This window comes from Chelonoidis abingdonii, chromosome 10 (assembly GCF_003597395.2).
Source record: "Chelonoidis abingdonii isolate Lonesome George chromosome 10, CheloAbing_2.0, whole genome shotgun sequence".
Classification (NCBI taxonomy): Eukaryota; Metazoa; Chordata; order Testudines; family Testudinidae; genus Chelonoidis; species Chelonoidis abingdonii.
In genome coordinates, this window is record NC_133778.1 from 46722665 (window position 1) to 46744165 (window position 21501).

At 38.4% G+C, this 21501-nt stretch overlaps 2 protein-coding genes across 6 annotated transcripts in view; one reads left to right on the forward strand and one right to left on the reverse strand.

Annotated features, from left to right (window-relative positions):
• DPP4 (dipeptidyl peptidase 4) overlaps positions 1-10121 on the forward strand; it is an 81189-nt gene extending 71068 nt beyond the window's left edge. The window contains exons 23-26 of the mRNA XM_032803566.2: positions 756-820; positions 6766-6838; positions 7105-7178; positions 8370-10121. Of these exons, the coding sequence (XP_032659457.1) occupies positions 756-820; positions 6766-6838; positions 7105-7178; positions 8370-8468 (311 nt within the window). The 3' untranslated portion in view covers positions 8469-10121. The remainder of the gene's footprint in view (positions 1-755; positions 821-6765; positions 6839-7104; positions 7179-8369) is intronic.
• A 5729-nt stretch (positions 10122-15850) lies between these two features.
• SLC4A10 (solute carrier family 4 member 10) overlaps positions 15851-21501 on the reverse strand; it is a 334643-nt gene continuing 328992 nt past the window's right edge. For 4 of the 5 annotated variants that reach the window (XM_075070163.1, XM_032803549.2, XM_032803548.2 and 1 more), the window contains 2 exons: positions 20922-21038; positions 15851-16346 (listed from right to left, as the gene is read on the reverse strand). In XM_075070163.1, the coding sequence (XP_074926264.1) occupies positions 16280-16346; positions 20922-21038 (184 nt within the window). In that variant the 3' untranslated portion in view covers positions 15851-16279. Of the gene's footprint in view, positions 16347-20167; positions 20207-20921; positions 21039-21501 lie in introns of all 5 variants that reach the window. The other variant, XM_032803550.2, reaches the window with a different exon arrangement.

The following is a 21501-nucleotide window of genomic DNA, read 5'->3' on the forward strand; positions in this document are numbered from 1 at the left end:
CATGACCTTTTAGGGCAGATATTCCAATGTAGCAGGAATCCTATGCAAAGATTTTATTTTTGGTGACAATCAGAGAAACACTAAAATTCCAGACTGTAATTTTCTAGATCAGTGAAAAAGACACAGTAGAGTTAAAAAAGCAAATCAAATGTAGGTGGTTCTCTATGACACTTGTAGTAACCAGTAGTTAAACAGAGATTGAAATGTGTTTATTATACTTCCGTTTGTGGATTTTAGTATAGAAAAGGGCAGCAAATCTGGCAATTTAAAAAAAAAAATCAGACATCATGCTGAAAAATCTCTGGAAAACTGAGATTCTGAATATAAATGTAAAGATAAAGCAAATAAGGCCCAATTCAGTCATCAGGGAATAATCCAGTTTGGGCAGTTTCTTTTCTTAATGATACTAAGTTCTAAATACCTGAGACCATTTATCTGGATGATTTTCAGAAACCAGTGAGTAAATGCTTGAGTATCAGCAATTTCTTTAAGATTACTGACAATAATATAACATTGACACAAGGTGATTTATTAATATTCAGCATTCAGGTGGCCATGGCTACAGCAACATTAAATATTCCTAATGATTATGGATACCCTGTGAAGCTCATCAGGGAAAATGGTGACTCTTTCCAAAATGGTAATGCATACCTTGTGTCTGTGAGTAACACAACATGTGGAATCTCAGGTAGACAAAAGCACTTTCAAAAGCAGAAGCCTTCTACTATATTGTATTCACACTTTTAATATTACAGATTCAATATATACAGAGCGTTACATGGGTCTTCCTGTAGCAAGTGATAATCTGAAAAACTATGAGGTAAGATAGTACTTAATTCCTTTTTTCCGTAGTTTAAATATACTTTTTCGCTAGAGCACATGATATAAGCAGTTATTAATACATTCAGTTTTTTTCCAGAATAACTTCTTCAGTTACTTGTTAACAATTCAAGTTGTATTACATTGTGCTTCTAGAGGTCCTAGAGTTACTACTTTCTGGATTTAGAATTAAATTGTTACACTATTTTCCTGGGGTTGGAGGTATGTTAAATAAATGAGTTTGATTTGGATATTTTACAAACAGTAATCACAAGCTGTAAATCATGGTTTTATTTTGGATACCAAGGAACTGATTCAACTAAAAATGTGATATGCTATTGGGCAAACTATTCTGTGTCTTAAACAAACTCAACCAAAATGAAGTCACAGTGGTTCCTCTAAGGTTTTGAAATGTGCATTTTCTAGATTATTTGGGTACATGTTGTTAAATTTAGAGAGATCCATCTTTATTTCATGCTACAAAAAATGTCATGGGCCTGGAAGAAATTAAAAATCCGGGGCCTCCTTTACCCAGTTCAGTCAGATTAACTCAAATACTGTGCATTTCTTTATAAAAACGACAAACAAAATGCAATGCATAAAAAAATTAAGAGACACACTCTTGCAGTATTGCAGACCTCTAGCTTTCAAAAATCATGACTCGGGTACCCAAAAGGCATGAAATTATCTTAAAAATAATTAGATTAAAAATATGTATCCTTAATATGCCTTCTGGTTTCGGAGCCTGTAGGCTGCACTTCAGATTTTCACATTTTCCTCCATAATCATGAGGGTTAGAAACAGTTCTGTATTTTTGTTTGGTTTTGGTTTTGATTTTTTTCCAAGACTTGCAATAAATTTGCAAGAGAGCAACACTGCTCCTGTTCAGAATCTGAGGATTAAATCCAACCAGCAGTGGTGAAACCAAATTAAGGGGACCTAGACCCCACTCTGTCAACAAAGTTGTTATACTTCTGGTGTAACCAGATAACTGGGGATTCCCATTGCACAATGGAATTCTCATTGATCCAGCCTAGAAGCTATTGGCCACCTCCCGCAGCCCCTGGTGTGGTGGATTTCTTGAAGGAAAAGAAGCAGGGCCATGTTGACCTGTAGACCAGCTGTCTCCAGCTGCCTGAATTACCCCTTGGGGCTGTAAGAAGCTTGGGGTAAGGCAGAGCAGGTCTGAGACATCACTAAATTACACTAGGGACAGGACCAGCCACTAACAAGAATTAGGGGAGCATAAAACAGCCATTATAAATCCTTCCAGGGACTTCCACCGATGCAGGGAGATTCTCTGGTATGAGTAGAGTCAGCATAGCTTGTGGGAATGGAGACATGACTAGAACGTTCCTATGCCCTGGGTGCCAAAATGGCTTATATGAGCATTTGACAGCCAGGCACAAATTAGGGCTGCCTGTAGGCACCAGGGACCAAAACAATGCCTAACAAGCCCCAGATTAGGAGAGATGCACCTCTTCATCCCTCGTAACCTCAGCCAAAGTTTAGCCATTAATTTGGTTCCAAGAGTTTGTTTGCTGGGAGGATGGAGAAAGGCGTGTTGAAGAATCCATTGTGAGAGGGGGGAAATACACGGGGGAGAGTGTGTGTCTGGAGAAGATAGGGAATGGATGGCTGATCATTTTGGTGAGTTCAGAGCACAGTCTTAAACCACCCCTGGGTTACAAGGAAAGAATGGTAAATTGTGCTCATTGGGAGATGCAGTGAATGGTCTATGAAATATTTAAATAGACTGAAATATCTGCTTTGAGGACCCGTCACATTTACATAGGCAATACAAGCTAGCCTGTGGCTCACTTGAAAGCTGCTGAAAGTGTTGATTGCTGGAAGAGTCCTTGACCAATATCTTACTTTTCATGGCTTCATTATTACAGGAGACAGATCAGGATCAATCATGGCCTCCTTGCCTAACCAGATCTGCTTTTTCCCAGCTGTTAGCTCTATCAACCTTCCTTTTGGCCTGCCCCCCCGCACCCCCAAGTATGCTCCTTTTAAGACAGTGAGAACAGTAGCAGTTCAGCTAGGTAGTAATGTAAATATAAGTCACATTCTTGCTACAGAATGGAACATTAACACATTGGGTGCACAAAGTCATTCTCCAGCTTCACGGCACAGATGGCACCAGAGGACTGTTTGATCCTTTCATGCCAGGAGTCGAATTTTCTTGGCACAGCATCCATTGCTGGCAATGGCCACATTGAAACTGCCAGTACCAAGAGCTAAAGGTTTTTAAAGTGTTACTCAGAGGACTAATTGGGGAGGATGGTGGCTAGATGGAGAAGAGGGTGATGAGATAGATCGTGTTGTCACACTATACACCTTCCTCTAGAGGTAGAAAAGTCTGACTCCAGACCTTGCTCATGTGTTGCAAGAGTCAAAAGAAGCTCTGTTCCTTTGCCTGTTCAATACTCCCAGTGATTCATTTTGGGGGATTTGTTTGCTCCCAAGAACCTTGCTTCTTGGAACCTTGCTGACCCCACTCAGAAATTAGCCCCTTTCTTCAAGGCTCTGTAACAGTGCCCTTCTTTCTCATCAAGGAGAGCTGGTGCCGCCTATCTTCTATCAAAACTGCCCTCACCTCAGCCAGAAAGGGCAAAGCAATGTTCCTTTCCCCACTAAATACTGAAGGCTCTGCCACTTTAGTGCTGACAGCAACTGCTCGCGTGTGGGACAGTGACTAGACCCAGAAACCGAGCCCTGGTCTTCTGTGTGATACTGTGATATGCTAATCAGAGCGCTAAGGCCAGCCCTCACGTTGTTGCCCCTCACGCACGTTGTCACAACATTAATTCCAAATGTATGTATGGAATGGAATTTTTTGAGGTTGGGAAGAACGTCTGAGGGAGGATTTAAACTCACATCCTGCTAGCAAGCTAATTAGATGGGATGGCTCTTTTTAGGCTCTCCTTGAAGTATGAAAATAAGAGAGTTGGCAAAGGAAGGGGCAAACATTGCTAGAACGGATAGTAGTAGTAGTGTGTGGCAACAGTAGCATGGCTGAAGTACAGCTCAAAGGAGACCAGTTTTGTTCCATTCCCCTCAGTGGAGGTTGTTGAAGTTGCACCATGTAAATGAGAATAAAATCTGGCCCAATTTGTCCTGTAGTCTAACTAAATTAGAGAGTCTTGTGTAACGGAGGAGGTTTGTGAAGGTGGCAGATGCCTGGAGTTAATGGAAGTTATAACACACCTGAGGTAGGGGCCAACACAAAGAGTGCAACCTCCATGTTGATGTATAGAGGGGTGAGTTACCAGCCTATGGAGAGTCCTGAGGCTTAGTTGGAGAGATCATGACAGGGGCCTAGAGCTTACAAAAGGGACTATTCAACTTGTGAAGGAGATTATTTTGCAGTTCACTCTGAATTTGATATGGTTTTGGCAAGTGTTTGAAACAGTCATAGATTTGGCAATCTTTCACTAGCAGATTTGAAATGTTCAGTCCTTAAGAACTGCTGCATCATTAGGTTATGCAAAACAGGGTACAATTTTGTAAATATGCCATCTTGTACTGATTTGACATTTGTTCTATTAGCTGACACTATGCCAAAGGGAGAGAGACCTTCAGATTTCAGCCAAACCTTGTTTGTTGAGCGCTGATAAAATGGTGACTGCTATGTGATCTTTAGCGAAGCCAGTTATGCTCAGTGTAGCCCAGAGCTGAACACTTCCACTGACATGGGCTTTGAGAGCTGTGGCTTGTACAATGTAAGTCATGAAAGCAAGCAGTCATGCTGATGTATTGGATTTATTTACCCTTAAATGTGTCCTGGGGCCTGATTAAAGCATCAGTTCTCTCTCTCTCTCTCTGAGGTGTAACTGTGGCCATCTAACCCGAGACTGCTCCTGACTTTGAAACCTCCAGTGTTAGAAGTAAGCAGTTCATATTCTGCTCCCTGGGTTTGGTTAGGTGCCTGTAAAAGCAGACTATAACCACGAACAACCATAAATACCCAGATTTAAGCAATGATCTGTGGGGGAAACAGTTGCCTTTGTGTGTTTTGTGTTCTCTGAATTCTTGGGAAGTATTAACAAATGAACTTGTCTAATGTTAACACTCAGAGGAAAGAGGCAAAGAAAAGTGGCATTTTGAAAGCTGGTCTCAGACTGACGAAGTTGGTCAAGTATAAGGCCTGAAAGTCACAGAGGAGAGAGAGAAGGAATGACTGACCAAGTCATGCATCTCCTCGCCTTCACCAGAGTGTTATCTCTTCTCACCCCTTCATAAATAATAAAGGTTGATTTGCTGGCATGATTAAACAATCAGTTGTAGGTGCTGCTTCTCTGTGTATGCGGACCATGTTCCACCCAGTGAATGCTGCTTAATTGGTTTTGCCACTGGACCATTACTTCCTATTTTTCATTCTCTCTGACTGCTGCTGTACTCATGTTTCTCCAGGCAGTTACCTTGCCATGGCTTTAGATTTTCCAACTTTGATATTTTCTAGGGGTTTTTTTCATCACACCTCCACCATACCAACTCTTGTTTCAATCACCACTGTATTCAGCTTTTCATATGTCACTGGTTTCCAGACAGTTAATCTGTCCTTACTGAGCCATCCTCTTCAGTTACTCTGATTTTGATCGTAAAAATTGAAGTGGCTTGTAGGTTTTCTTCTTATTTAGCTTGCATCTTTTGTATGTTTGCAATTTACAGCATGCCTAATTCTCATTAAACTGTATTACATTAAGGCCATTTTTTGCCATTAGACTAAAGTGTGTAACATTTACAACCACTTTAAGGGCACTTTATTAGAACAGTGTAAACAGGCATAGATGTAAATAAGGAGCACTATGTATTGTTGTTTCTTGGTAGCATGATACATTTGATTTTTATATCTAAAACCATGAGGATTCTATATCTAGACTTAAATTTTCATAGCTAATAAATCAAATGTTACTAAAAGAGACAAACACCAATTCCCATTTACACTTGTGCTCTTTACGTGAGAACTTTTATAGATGTAATACAAACAAGTTTACATAAAGGTTCAAGCAAAACTAGCAAAAGAGCAGTGTAACATTGTTAACGGATGAAAATTTGCATTTCATGGATTTTTAAAAGAAGTTATCCCAGTGTCTATGTTGTCTTTCTCACCAGGCCTACTTTATTGTGGTCTCAATGTGCATATCAGAACATTATCCTATACCCTTGCTTGTTCAGCCTGCATTTCCTCTTTTTCTGTCAGCAATTCTCAGGTTATAATTGCAAGTCCCAGCAGTTATCATATTGCTGGTTAACAGTGTGGTCAGTGTTTTAAATTTGTCATGATTATTCTTAGTCACTGCTTTTCTCAAGTCAATATTGTTCTACTTCCCAAAGTGTGACCTAGCTTCAGGTTATGCCTTTGGTTCAGTGTTATTTTCTTCTTGTATTTCATATTCTCTCAATTTTTTAAACATCTGTTAGCCCTCAGTAAGTTTACATATCTAATCTTTTTGCTTAGAAATAAAAGGTTCTGGTTATACTGATACAATATATGTATGATATACGTTTTGTTGAGGAAAGTGCTTGTACAGTCTCTCAGAAATAGCAGGTATATGCTACAGTAGGATGTAATGTTGTCATGGTAATACATTTTTAAATTATTTGTTTGCTGAATCGCACTGGAAACCCATGGCAAGTACAGGGCTGCAGGCAATAACAGCATGTCAGCAATGCATTGCATGGGGGCCTCTCTGATAACTCTGTCCCTCTGGAGTTGTAATCCAAGTTACTTTGCAGACACACTGCACACACACATCTCAAACAGAGAAGCATATTGTGAATGTTCCCATATAAAGTACCAACACTCTTGTGCACATTTGAAAGTTATTTTATTTATTTTTATTCAGAGTACCCCTGGTTATGTTAACTGAAATGAAAGTCATTTGGTGGCAAACCATTTCTTGAACAATAGCACCTTTTTTTTTTTTTAATTTTCAGAGTTCAACAGTCATGGCCAAAGCTGAAAATTTCAAAGAAGTTGAGTATCTCCTTATTCACGGAACAGCAGATGGTGAGTTGCAACTAATTAGACATTTTAGTGTTACAGACAGGTTTGCAGTTTTACTACTGGCAAAACAAAATCATGCAGGGGCAAGGCTGTTACATTTACGTCAATACAATAATCTAGCTTTCCACAACTAATTTGTCTCCTAGTAAGGAATGCAAGAGAGGCTTGTATCTTAATCCTGTTTGGGTGTTCTGTTCATGGTTTTGTTTTTCCCCAGAGTGGTGCCGAAGCCATTTCTGCTTTACCTTTTTCTTCTCTCTTATTCCCAGATAACGTTCACTTTCAGCAAGCAGCACAGATCTCCAAAGCTCTTGTTGATGCCGAGGTGGATTTCCAAGCAATGGTATGACTCACTGCTAATAATGAATGTTGTCAGGGCTACAGTCTCCCTTCATATCTACCTGACAGATCTGAGAAGAGAATGTAGCTCTTATTTTTATCATCTCAAACTATGCACGTGTTATGGGGAGGCTTACATAGCAACTGCCTTATTGAAGTTGTGTGGAGATTTGTACTTAAACCAGGATGAAAATCTCTGTTTCAGCTTCAGTGTCTGAATTTGGCAGATTTGGCAAAATAACTTCAGAGGACAAAGTAATTTCCTGTATATTTTTTTTAGTAAATTATTTAGTATTTTGCACAGGGAACAGGGGAAAATTTGCCTTTTTGAAATGTTATCCTATTATTTCATAGGGTTCCTTTAGCTACATAAGCACAGTCCATCAAACTCCACATTCACACGCTGATAACATCTTGTGTATGGGCCACACCTGAAAAGGGCAGAGTTAAATACCCAAATCCTCTCCCTTGCCCGAACTCATCTTGGTGTATTTTAGCTAGGTTAACCGACAAAGCTGTTCACAGCCATCAGCTACTCCGCTTTTCTGATGATACCTCTAACTGTAAGCTATCAGCCTGAAAAATTGTGCTGCACCTTATCCTTTCCCCTTCTGACCTCATCCCTGGTAGGGGACCAGAAAGAGGGAGAACTGAAGCCTAAAGTGTCACACACCTGCAGCTATGCTACAGAAGCAGTTGTGCCTTCAGACAAACAAGAGTGGTGGCATAACACGGTGAACAGAGCTTTGATGGAAGAGTACAGCTCTGAAGGGGATCAGGAAGGAAAAGAGATATTCAGTGTGGCTGGGCTCTGTAGGGGGTTATACAAAGGATAATGCATATCAGCATTGCAAGCAAGCCCTGTGATTAACGGTCAACAATGCCACATATTTACTAAAAAGCCCACATATATCCCGTTAGAGCAAAGTTAAGGCTGATAGATAGCATGGCCCAAGGACATAAGCCCTATAAAGCAAGGAAATAAGCAGCTAGGTCACTCAGCACCTCATCTACATTCTACTCATCAGTTCCCCTTCTCAGTGGCCCACAACCACTGAGTACTCTGGAACTCTGATAATTTGATTGGTTACAGCTGTCCTGTTTAATATTTATATTGAGATTTCTATAGCATGTATTACGTTGTACATAGTTCTGTATGTAGCCAGATATAATATTGTTTGTTTCTTTTCCCTAGTGGTATACGGACAAAGACCATGGCATTGGAGGACAGGCACACAACCATATTTACACCCATATGAGCCGTTTCATAAAGCAGTGTTTCTCATTGCCCTAGCACCAAAACAGCATTTCATACCATACTGGGATTTCTTTATCACCTTGTTAATAATGGCACTTTTCCAGTAGATTCTCTCATCTAAACTTGCACTGAGCCAGTATAACTATTTTTGAGACCATCTGAAAACTGTTATTTAAACCTTTAATGACCATGTACACATCATGTCAATTTTTATGACAAAGATGCGATAGTTGCTTGGCAACAGAGATTATTTAAATTTGTTTTAAATCAGGTTTTAGCAGCACAAGAATGTTTACATGTCATTCGCCAAATTTCCTTTTTTAAAGTGTGGTGTTTCAATCAATACCTTTTCATACTTGCTAATTTCACTGTAAAATGGAAATGTACATATCTGGTCTACTTCTTGCTGATATTGATAAATTACTCACATTTCACAGAGTTGTTAGCTGAATAGAGGCAGAAGATTGGGGGTCTGGAATAGAAAGGAAGTGTACCGTAGAACATTATAACTAGGTTTGGCAGAATTTGATTTTTATCATTTATCTATTTAACCATTTTTCTATTTTTATCAATTTAAATTTGTATTTGTGCAAAATTATGGATTTTAAGCATAATTTTTGATATCTATAATTCACAGTTGCAGGAAATTATTGAGGAGCATCAGACAATTATTTAATGACAGATGTTGAGATAACCATTAAAACACAAATTGACATCACATCTCAAACTATACAAAGTAAATATCCTTAAATCAAACTAAATTCACAACCAGCATTTTTTATATTTAAAAACGTTATTTCAATGGAATAGTCAGTTTGTATGCATACAGTGAAATTGATGTTTACCTAGTAAAATCAAATCCTTCCAAGCCAAATTATAACCTGTTAAAGAAAGCTCAGATGATTAATAGAGTTTTTTTTTAAATTTACTGAAATCTGAATATTTTTAGTGACAATCAGGATGAAGTTTTCAACAAAAACTTCTGCAAAATTATGTCCCATGTTCTTACCAGCTATACTAAAAACAGCAAAGAGAGACTTATGTTAGTATTCCATTTCTTGTATAAAATTCTATTTTTTCAGTACAGTCTATTCCATGAGATGACATGACTGGTCTGCCTTGTAGCACTCTCTAAAACAGAACTAAACTGTGACTATAGAAAAGCTTTCTGCAAAGCCCTTGATTAATAGCTATCAAAACTGTGGAGCTGAATTCCACAAGTGCCTAAAGGGCAACAGCTTTGTGGCGCTTACTCACTCCTTAATCAGACAGACTGGTGTGGACTTCCATGAGAATTTGCTTGAGTACAACCTGAGCAAGGCTCTTTGGCCTGTTGTTACTTAGTGTAATCTTTGTGAGGCAGGGATGGTATTATACAACACTAGGCATGTTGCCAGTGCTTAAGATATAGATAATCAGTGAAAAATGAAAATGCACCCTGCATATCTAACAATCATTGGGAGCAAGGACTGGCTGATGTCTTTGTATAGAAATGTGCTACAGGGTTTGAGTTTTCCACAACCTACCTGTAAATTTCTATCAGATTTATCATCAGGCTCCACTTAACAGTGGAAAATTTAGGACTAATATGAGCTTTTTAGAATTAAAAATAAAGTGACCATATAGCCCTGTGGCTTTTAGCAGAGTGCTCTGTACCCATGTATGGAAAGAGCAAACCATTTATCTTAAAAGAACTGCAAAATTTGGAATAAAGGTATAGTTGTGGTACCGAAGACTTTGTTCTGAACAGTATCTGTAGTCCTCTATCTACTAGAAAACTTGACTAAGAACATTACAAAAACATATTTGTTGTTGGAGAAGGAAACTTAGACCTTGTCTGCACTACTGGGGTAAGTCAACCAAAGGTACGCTACTCCCAGCTTAGGTTGACTTACCCTGCTGTCTTCACTGCACTGCGTCAATGGGAGACACTCTCCGGTCAACTTCCCTTACTCTTCTCGGAGAGCTGGAGTACTGGAGTCGCCTGGAGAGTGCTCTGCCATTGATTTAGCAGGTCTTCACTAGACCCATTAAATTGACCCCTGCTCCATCAATTGCAACAGCATCGATCTCCCTGTAGTGAAGATCAGCCCTTAGTCCCATACAATTATAAAAAGGTGGAAATATTGCATTTAGTCCTTGGTAGTATCATGTAACAAAGCATGATATGACTATATTACATTTAGCACATTGGTTTCTCACATATACCTGTCATATAGTTATTACATGTGCATGATGGGTTAGTAGTTTTAGGTGTGAATCTAGAAGTAGACAGATAAAATCCGGGGCAGGAGAGGGAACACAGTCAAAGCAGCTTTAGCATTCCATCTCCATGAGGAGACAGGCAGGATTCAAGTTGAAACAAGGCTACAGTTTTTCACAAACATGTACCTTGAAAATTTGTAAGAACAGCTGAGCCATGCCTCATTTACTCAAACAAAGCCCTTACCTGCTGTGAACGAGATGACCACCTGCATTACCGTGGTGTTTTTAGGTGCAATTTATTAACATTTCTAACATACTTTATCCCTATAGCACCTTCTACCTAAAATGTTCTCAAAGTATGATGTTTCTTCTAAGTGGTAGTAATAGCCAGCTCACGGACCTGCCCCAGGAGCCGATGCGCCCTCCGGGCATTGCCACCTTGTGCTCAGAGCGGGGCAGCGCCTGTCCCAGGAGCCGATGTGCCCGCCGGGTATTGCCACCATGTGCTCAGAGCGGGGCAGCGCCTGCCCCTGGGCCCCTGCGCCCGCCGGGCATTGCCACCTTGTGCTCAGAGCGGGGCAGCTCCTGCCCTGGGGGCCCCTGTGCCCACCAGGCATTGCCCCCTTGTGCTCAGAGCGGGACACAGACAACAGCAGGGCCGGCTCTTAGGGTGACTTCTTAAGTGAGAAGCGGGGTGTGTGTCCTCGATAGAGGTGATTGTGGCTGCTTCGCTCCAGCATGGAGCTTCGTCTACACCAGGCATTGGCAACCTTTCAGAAGTGGTGTGCCGAGTCTTCATTTATTCACTCAAATTTAAGGTTTCGCATGCCAGTAATACATTTAGAAGGGCTCTTTCTAGAATTCTATAATGTTTAACTAAACTATTGTTGTATGTAAAGTAAATAAGGTTTTTAAAATGTTTAAGAAGCTTCATTTAAAATTAAATTAAAATGCAGAGCCTGCCGGACTGGGGGCCAGGACCCAGGCAGTGTGAATGCCACTGAAAATCAGTCCACATGCTGGCTTTGGCACACGTGCCATAGGTTGCCTACCCCTGCTATAAGCAATACATGCTGTCTTCCAGCTAACACTGATGCTAGAATCTGATTGGCAAAGTCCTCTGGATTCTAAACATGTCATTCAATTGTTTTGTTTTATCTATGACCAGAACAATGTATCTCAAAGTATTATGCTGAGAAATTTAAGACAATTAGGTGATAAGTAACTAATAGGACATAGTTGAAAACTGATTTGAAGCATGAAGCCATAATATTACTAAGATATCATTCATATCACATTTATAGCAGTGCTGCATTGTTGGATGCCAAGCTAACATTCAGGGGGAATACAATGGCCTGATTCTGATCCCTCATACATCCACATTTTCCCCCTCAACGCCATCTAATTACATCAGGGTAAGACAGAGTAGAATCAGACCCTCCCTCCCAGGCTAGAATCACAAGGTGGATTTAGGCACAAGTGGTATGTCCCACCTAAGCCTGAGGTGCTGGAGAACCTTCACTGATTCCAGGTAGCAGTGAAGTTGTCACCACATAATTCAGGCAGCATGAAACACCATGTGGTACAAACAGTAAATGGTCCATTGCATTTCAGTTCTCCCTGCTGCATTGGGGTAGGAGTCTAACACGTCACAGACTCACTGCAGCTGTAGGTGTGGCACTACTGCCTAAACCAGTTTTGGTGATGTTATATAAGGGATTAATTTAATCCAGTGCATACAGGAAAACACAAAGAGCTGCAATCCAGTTATGAGTCAACTGTTATCTGCAATCTGTGTACAATGGGCCAGTGCCAGCTGAGACCGGAGCACTACAGAAGCAGTGTTGATAGAACTATGGCCAGTGACCATAATACAGATAAGTGGGGGGAGGGTACTTAACTGCAATCTGTACAGAGTGAGTTCTACATCCTCAAGCGCCAGTTTATTATTACAAACTTCATGAAAGGCTGAGAGTGCAGCCTCCCTGGGCCTGCATCTCCCCCTCCTGTGCCTGTAGGCAGGGCAGGGGGGGAGGAAAAGCTGAGCCTGGACTCAGTACCCTCTTGGACCCACTAGCACAGGTGAGTCAGTGCATGAGGGGGAAGTAACTTGTGTAAGGTATATGGCTGGTGTACATGAGCTCCGTCAGAACAAGGAGAGGAACAGAAGCCATTTTGGGACTAAATCATAATTTGGTTCCTGGTCTGCGCCTGGAGCAATGCAACTATGTGCCACCCCTGTTCAGTGCTTGGGGCAAAGCCACAGTTTAACATTTAGTTAAACTCATCCAATCTCAGAACAGAAACCATGTGATTTGTGATCAATTACAATTAGCTAATACAGATTGCATATTGAATACGTTGATAGGGCACTGCCTAGATCCACCTGCACACAGCACCTTGCAGGATTGGGACATACATTTGTCAATTAAATTACTTGCTCCGAATGGTTCATCGAGCTGTGAGCACCACACATATAACTTCCTTAGTGTACAAGTGAAACATTTCAAAATATCTACCTGATGTAGCATTTCAGATGTTTAAAACAAGAAACACACGTCATGCTACACAAATGCCCTCCAGATTAGATCATTGTGTCTTGCAATATAAAAATGAAAATCAGTTAGGATAAATATTTATTTCCACATAACATTTCTTAGTCGTGAAAAACACAATATTCTATTCACATGTACACATTACTTAAACTTTTGTAATAAATTACATAAAAGAAATTCAGTAATTTTGACCAGGAATATGAAATTAGAAGTAAATACATAACACTACATTTGCATTATATTTGATGTGATTTGAAAAATGTTGAGATTAACATTGGAATAGCATTAAAATTCACAAGAATAGAGTGACTGTAAAAAAAATACTCAGATACTGAACAGAAATACAGAATGCCACTGAATACACTGATTTCTTAGTATTCTAAGAGTCGGTTATGTGAAACTTCCTATTCACTTTGATCATTGGTAACAGAAAGTCAGCAACATATCAAAACACCAGCAGGCTGCTTCCAGGGATGGACCAGTATTGTACTTCTATACTAAGCTTAAAACAATTGGAATGTTACAATGTACCATAAGGTACACAAAAACAAAGCATTTTAACCTTAATGTGTGTGTATTTTCCCTAAATTTATAAATACAAACCATTTTTATTAAATCCTTCTTTGCATCCATTAAATATAATTTCCTTAAAAATGACCGTAACGGGGTTTGATAATACTAAGTAGAGTTTAGAACAGTGAGCCTACTTATTTGCAACAGAATGCATTGGCTAGATTAGTCAAAACAGCGTTAGAAGCAATGCTTTTTATGTGTTGGACACTGGGTGTGAAAAGTCTCTCCTTTCAGCTCTGTGAAGTGATTATTCGCACATTGGAAGAGCTAGGAAGCCTTAAAGCCCTATAAATTGATCATTGTAATGATTACACGACTGAAGCCACTAACACAATGATGAGTTACTTACCTTTAGATTTTTAATTTGTTAAAAAAAAAAAAGATATTTCCACATAACGCTCTAAAACTTTTGTTACTGTTCCAATGCTTTAATGCCTGATCTTACAGTCCTTATTTTTGCAAAATTTAGCTTGGTTAAAGATTGGAGGATCATGCCATAGTAAAATCAGTTTGTATGTACTAGGACAACTTATTTGTAATGGTTTTAAGTAGGGCTGTCAAACAATTTAAAAAAAAATCACAATCACAAGATTTTTTTTAAAAGTCACAATCACAGTTTTAATCACACTGTTCAATAATAGAACGCCAATTTAAATTTTTTATAAATTTTTTTGGATTTTTTCTACATTTTCAAATATATTGATTTCAGTTACAAAACAGAATACAAAGTGCACAGTGCTCACTTGATAGCATTATAACTATGTGCCCTGTAAAAAAGGAATAGTAGTTTTCAATTCAACTCATACAAGTACCGAAGTGCAATCTCTTTATCCTGAAAGTGCAACTTACAAATGTGAAATTTTTCGGGCCTGGAAATAGAAGCATGAAGGAGCATAATGAATGTATAGTACATCTAGCATGTAAATACCTTGCAACACCAGCTACAACAGTGCCATGTGAACACGTGTTCTCACTTTCAGGTGACATTGAACCAGGCAGCATTATCTCACGTAAATGTAATCTTGTGTGTTGTACAAATGTTTGTCTTAGTTATTGGCTGAACAAGAGTAGGACTGAGTGGACTTGTATGAAGTGAATTGAAAAATACTATTTCTTTTCTTTATCTTTTTTACCATGCAAATACTAGTAATAAAAAATGATATAAACTGAGCACTGTACACTTTGTATTCTGTGTTGTAACTGAAATCAATATATTTGAAATGGTAGAAAAACATCCAAACATATTTATAATAAATTTAAATGGGTGTTATATTATTGTTTAATAGTGCGATTAAAACTGCAGTTAATCATACCTGGCTTTTTTAAACTAGTTAAATTATTGTGTGTTAATTGCATATATTAACTGTGATTAATTGATAGTCCTAGTTTTAAGCCATGTCTTAATTTGCAGGTTTGAGTTTTGTTTTTAATCAACGTGCATTTAATGGAATAATTAGAAGAGCATGTAACAAAAACAACAGTCGACCACCTCTAAGTCTCTTGTGCATGATTCATATCTGGATGACAGCAGGGTATGATTGTAAGCAGCGGGGTAACAATATAGGTGTGCAACATAATGTATGATTTTATTGGTAGCATTTAAAGGTTTTAGGCAATTAAACGGAAAACAGATCATCACTAGGAGGGCAACATAACTGCATATGTCTGGTAAAGATTTATATCTACAAAATTCCCACTAGCATTATAAAATACTGGGTTCATTAACAACATAATGCAGCTGTTTGACCTACCACTGCAACATTCAGTACAGTACAAGACACTGTAATCAGAGCTTGCATTTTTAGCAAATACCATATTAATATTTCACATCAATGGATCTCTTTTTTAACAAGGTAAAAGAATGTTTTATATATTAGATATGTGATTTTATGTTCCAGTTACATACAAATTTGAATATTAAATATTCTGTATTAATTCAAGGAAAACTGCATAAATATTAGGTCTGATAGCATTGCTCTTAGTGCAAGAGTAACCCTTGAGTTCAGTGGAAAAGTTCACATGGGAAAGGATTATTCTAGTAAGATAGGGTTTGCAGGATCAGGTCAGTCATTTTTTTTTTAAAAAAAATCTTGTTAATTTGGGTCTCTTGAAATAATTGACTAGAGCTGAAAAAGAAATGGGGCTATGTTTCAAGTTTGTTTTGAATGAAATTATTAGGGATCTTCACACAGGTGAAGTAGAAAATACAGTACAAAGCTACTAAGTTACATTTGAAAGAAACTATGCTTACTCAATTGTTGAGATGAATTCAGTATTAACAAATGGCTAAAACATAGCAAGGAAAGTGAAGATTCTTGCCTTGGGTACAGTAGATTTTTGCACAGATATCTGATGGTGTAGACACTTAGAAGAAAATGAAATAAATATTGCACTACTTACATTACCTGTGCTAGTTTGGGATGAAAGAAAAGTTTACAATATATGATCAAATCAGTTATATTAATGATTGTGGCACTCCTTTCATTTGTTTGTAAAAATAAATTGAAGAACAAGTCATAGACAAGTCTCCCGGTCAAGACCTTTCCCTGAGTCAGCTTTCTTCTCTCTTCTGCTTTCAGCACTGTGGGGGGAGGAGCGTAAATAAAAAAGAATATATGTTACAGCAGGGCTTATCCTAGTTGCTAAAGCATTTTACCTGGGGAAAAACATACGATTGCATTAACTTTTCATGCTGCATGGCACAAACTGGGAAGCAAGAGTGAAAAATTGCAGTGTTCCATGGTACAGATGACACTGGCCAGCATTTTAGTAAAGAGATAAGTAAACAATAAACAAAGTTTACACATGTGCAAATCTGCAAGCATGCAAGAAAAAATAGTTGCTTTTTTTTTTTCAAATACTGTACAACTGTTAATGATTTTTTAAAACAATGATAATGGTACAATTCTGAGACAATACCAGCATTTTTTAAAATGGCATAAACAAGAGTTCCCAGTATTTCTTTGCTATAAATGTGTGTATTCTCATCACTCGTATGAGAAATATTTTTGACCAATTTATTTGAAGAGGCAGTGAGCAGAGATTCAGGGTCTTCCTTTCTTCGGAAAAAAATCACATTATTTTAATTGTAAATCTTTGATTCAGTACACATTTATGCTGTGCGATACCAGGCACAATATTTTTTAAAAACAGGGGTATCCCAGCCATGTACAAGGCAGTTGTCAGCTGGATATTAACAAAAAGAATATTTTCTATTTTTGATTCAAATTCTAACACAATTTTAATGGAAAAATGCTGATGATTTGCCTACAGAAAGCAATGTACAAGATGTGCAAGGGTGATTATTTTCTCTGTCCTGAATCCTATTTTATGACAACCTGCACAACACACAGGTTGCATTGTTATGTGAAAGGAGAGTCACTGCAAGCTCCTTAGAGCAAGATTCATCCAGTCACATTAATACAATTTAAAGACACTTCCAACAGGCAGGTAAATCAACCCTTTGACAAAGGATGGCGATATCCGTTTCTGAAATACAAACCTGGAGCATACCTATAACCTCCTGGTAGGAATGATTCCCTAGCAGGAGTAAATGAGAACCAGGCCAAATCCAAGCAGGATTTAAATAAGGTGGGACAAATTTTCAAAGGAGTCTCCAACATTGCTCCTGTAAAATTTCCTCACACAAATAGTTTGTAAGGGTACAGATGTTATTTTCATTTAGTTAAATCAAGCCCAAACTTATCTCCCTGGCTGTGGAGGCTTCTGCCTGTTTCAAGGGGTGCTTCTGGAACCAACAGAGGAATACTGATTTCAGCTGGATGCAACTGCCCAGTCCTGTCTCTACCCTATCAGGCTGTCTCCTGGGGATGCTGTAGGAGGTGCATGTCCCCTGAGAGTCTGACATCAGGAGTGGATTTTTCCTTATCACTGAATCAGCCAGAGAAATCAAAATGGGCTGTGCTGGCTGAAGAGGATGTCTTCCTTGCTGAGATTCTGTGTGTAGACCCTTTGGGCTAAGGGGCTAAGGAGCACCAGTGAGCCATGGACAGGGACAGAAGAGTCCATGATAGGGTAACTGCACTGGAGTGGCTGAGAAGTCATTTACCTAACCTCTCCTCCCCTGAAGCAGCTCTGCAACGCCTTCAGCACTGAACTTGTTTGTTTATTATGTTAGCACCAAAGAGCGTTCCAAGATTCATGCACTCAGAAGGCTTTGTATGTTTTTGGCTGGACAGAGCATGTACTGGTGAAAAATGCTTATATGAAATTTTATTACAGGATCTTCATTTGTTTCTATTAGCCTCATTTAGTCATATTATTTTGGTGTTTGGCAGATAACATATAAACGAGGCCAGGGCTATATTAAATGCTTGTTTAGTCCCAAAAAGCACGAGTGCAATTGCCTTCAACACAAGACAATGCACATTTCTCTCTTTATGGCAGAACACATGTTCCTGCAGGAAGCAGAATACTGTCATCTCATTTCCTTGATTACCTGCAAAGCCCTTTGAACTTTTCAGTGTGGTCCTCCTTATAGCTATTACCACTGCATCCATTTATTTTCAGTACTTTTCTAGCCATTTGAGATCAAACTGTATCCTCAAATATCAGCATAAAATTTCCACTGAACTCAATGGAAGCCACACACATGCACTTGAAGACAGAATTTGGCCCTTATTTAGTTTTGTTTCTGCTATATCATAACTAAGCATGATATGAACTTGCTTTTGTTTACAAAGAACAAAAAATAAAAAGATTGTGTCCCTGTGTTTATTGGAATCCACCTCTGTCCCTGTGTTCTACTCAGGCAGCTGAGACAAGCTAGGCCACTAGACACAGATAACTGGATTTCTATAGCTATGGGTTGAGCATTTACAGTAAGGAGGATTTTATGGTTAAAAGCCTGAAAATCGAAAACTAAGGGCTTCATCCTCCAGTTCTTACTCACATGAGTATGAACTTCGTGCCCAGACCCTACATCTTAGGTTGAGTATCAAGGAGTGAAAATAATCACCAGGAAACACTGAATAGTCATAAAGGTCAAATTATCTCCTGATACCCACCCCATACAACCTCATTAATATCATCTGAGCCAAATTCTCTGCCAACAGAAATTGGTGCAGTTGTCTTAAAGTCACTGGAGGTGCACCAATATATTCCAGCAGAAAAGGTGTCCACACACACACTCTCTCTCTCTCTCTCTCTCTCTCTTAAAGACAGCACCATAGATAAATGAGATACTGCCCCTGCTCTGAGGAGATTACAATCTCCATTTAAATGCAGAAAAATACAGATCTGTAATACTTGTCACTTGTGGGTGAGGCCCTGTATGTTTTAGGTTCAAGATTAGCTTCTAGTGAAAACTCTTGTAAGCCCCCTTAGCCACTGAGTGATTGCACTGGTGCTTCTCCCCTTGAAAATAGGATTCTTTACCTTAGTTTCCACAGAGATATTCTGAGCAAGGCTTATGCACTCAAGTTACATGCAGGGATTCAGAATTGGGTTCATAATGAAATAATCTAGCGCAAAGTTTATTAAAATGAGTTGCAGGTTGGTTAAAACTTTATTACTGAGGGGACTATTTCTGTGTTTGTGTTTTTAGCTATCACTGAAATTGCAGTCACTGCATTTCTGATGTAGGATTTTTAACCAGTAGATCCACATAGCTGTTAAGAGACAGCCCCTAAATGCAGAGGGTTAGAGTTCCCCTGCTCAGCCTCACTATACGCTTCCCCCGTACACAGATCTACTGTGATTATGGCCTTTGGAACTCATATAGAAGGTGGGAGACAAAATCAGAGCCATGTTTTTATTTTGATTGATAGTAAATTGGTGCTAAAATGGAGCACATGAGTAAACTGGTCCACAGAGATTTGAAATCAAGATTGTCGGTCATTAACTGTTAATCTTGTTCATGCTGTTTATGTAAAGGAACAACACTGAAAAAGCAGCGTGCCATTTTGGGGTGACAAAATTCAGGACCACAGCTTCTATATTTAATTTCACTCAGTTTAGTGACGCTAACTGATTTTTTTTTCTACTATTTCATCTCTTCCCAAATTAAAAAGTCAACTTTTCAGGGATATATCTTGGATTTAGAAATCTATGGTACAAATTCTGAATTAAAATAATAAAAATTACTACTGGACAAATAAAAATATATATATTGTGAGTAAATTCAATTTCTCATTTAAACAGACAATGTATGTGGATTCCTTAAAAACATGAAAAACACTTCCAGGCCGTAAAGAACAGTACCTATTTCAAATATTACAAAATAACACTGAGAATTCTGACAGAAATATTTTAACATGGATCATAAGTTTTCCATTCATTTTGTCTCCCCAAAAATTACATATAGTAAGTCATCTGGGTTTCCAGAAGACACTATTTAAAATGGGAAAATGCAATCGAGGAGGTTGAGGGACAGGGTCTTACCTTTGGGGAATCAGCTTCTAGAGTGATTAGGAAGGGGAGCTTATGATAGAAATGTGATATGAAACAATTAAGTAGAAAATCATGTTAATTTAAAAGTTATGGAAATAGCGGAAGATACTTGTTACAATAAATGCTGTACATTTAACATATCTACTCATTCATAGTCGTACTCTATGGCATGGACAAAAATGCTCTCGGCATTTTACAATATTCCTGGATTATACTTTGAACTTTTTGCCAACAGGAAATTACATTTGTTTGGCTGTTCTAAATAGGAGTTGCAAATATTCGGAAATATATATAATGAAAGATACTTTTATTGCAATTTCAAGCATTCTATTCTGCCCTAAATGTACATGTGTAACGCTCATTAACACTGGTGGGTACTGAGTGTGAACATTTCAGTTACAGTGATGACCATGTTGTCTTTATTCAAAGAACAGACTCAGAATAAATGCTGTGTGATTTCAGGTGTTATGAGTCTGTGGTTTGTTACACAGGCATCAGCATACTGAACTATATTGTTTTCCACCCTAGCATGCAAGTATTTGTGATTCTATAAGGTCATAATGTGTATATGGCTCAGAATATTTTAATTAGACAATTTTTAAAAAATAAATAACTCTTTAAGAAATAAACTTAGTGGTAGCCAAAGAAGTTTTATAGTCCCTCATTTTTCAATTTAAAAAAATCAGTTGTTTTGCTTGGCCCCAATATATGAGGTTTAATATATTAATAACTTAAAAGTTAAAACCTTTTAGAAGGAAAGCTTGACTCCTTATCCTTTGCATTCTCTGAGGATATCAGCAATGTCTTCCATACGGCAGTTTTTGCCATTTCATCAGAAATATTTATTACAGATGGATCATCTCTAGACAAAAATGAACACACAATATCACAAGTGATCAGTCTTTGTTCTCTATATTACTATACAGCAGGACTTAGTCATTGATTATTATGATGAGAAATATATGAATATGTTAAACAATTATATTAGAACTTAGTAAATATTATTAGCAACTTCACACATACTCCATTAATGTCACTTATTTAGTGCTTGACTCTTGCAAAATGTTGTACAAACATGAATTAATTGAGCCTAACAACATCTGCAAGATAAGTAGGCATCACCACCAATTTATAGATGAGGAAAATGAGATTCAGAAAGGTTATGTGAGTTTCCTAAGGTCACTGAACATATCAATGGACTAAGATGGAAGAATTCCTGGTTCCTAGCGCCCTGATCAATTCACTAAATCAGTGTTTCTCAGTGACCGGTCTGTGGACTGGTGACAGTCCCTGAGATCTCCCTGACATAGTTGAAGAATGCAGCC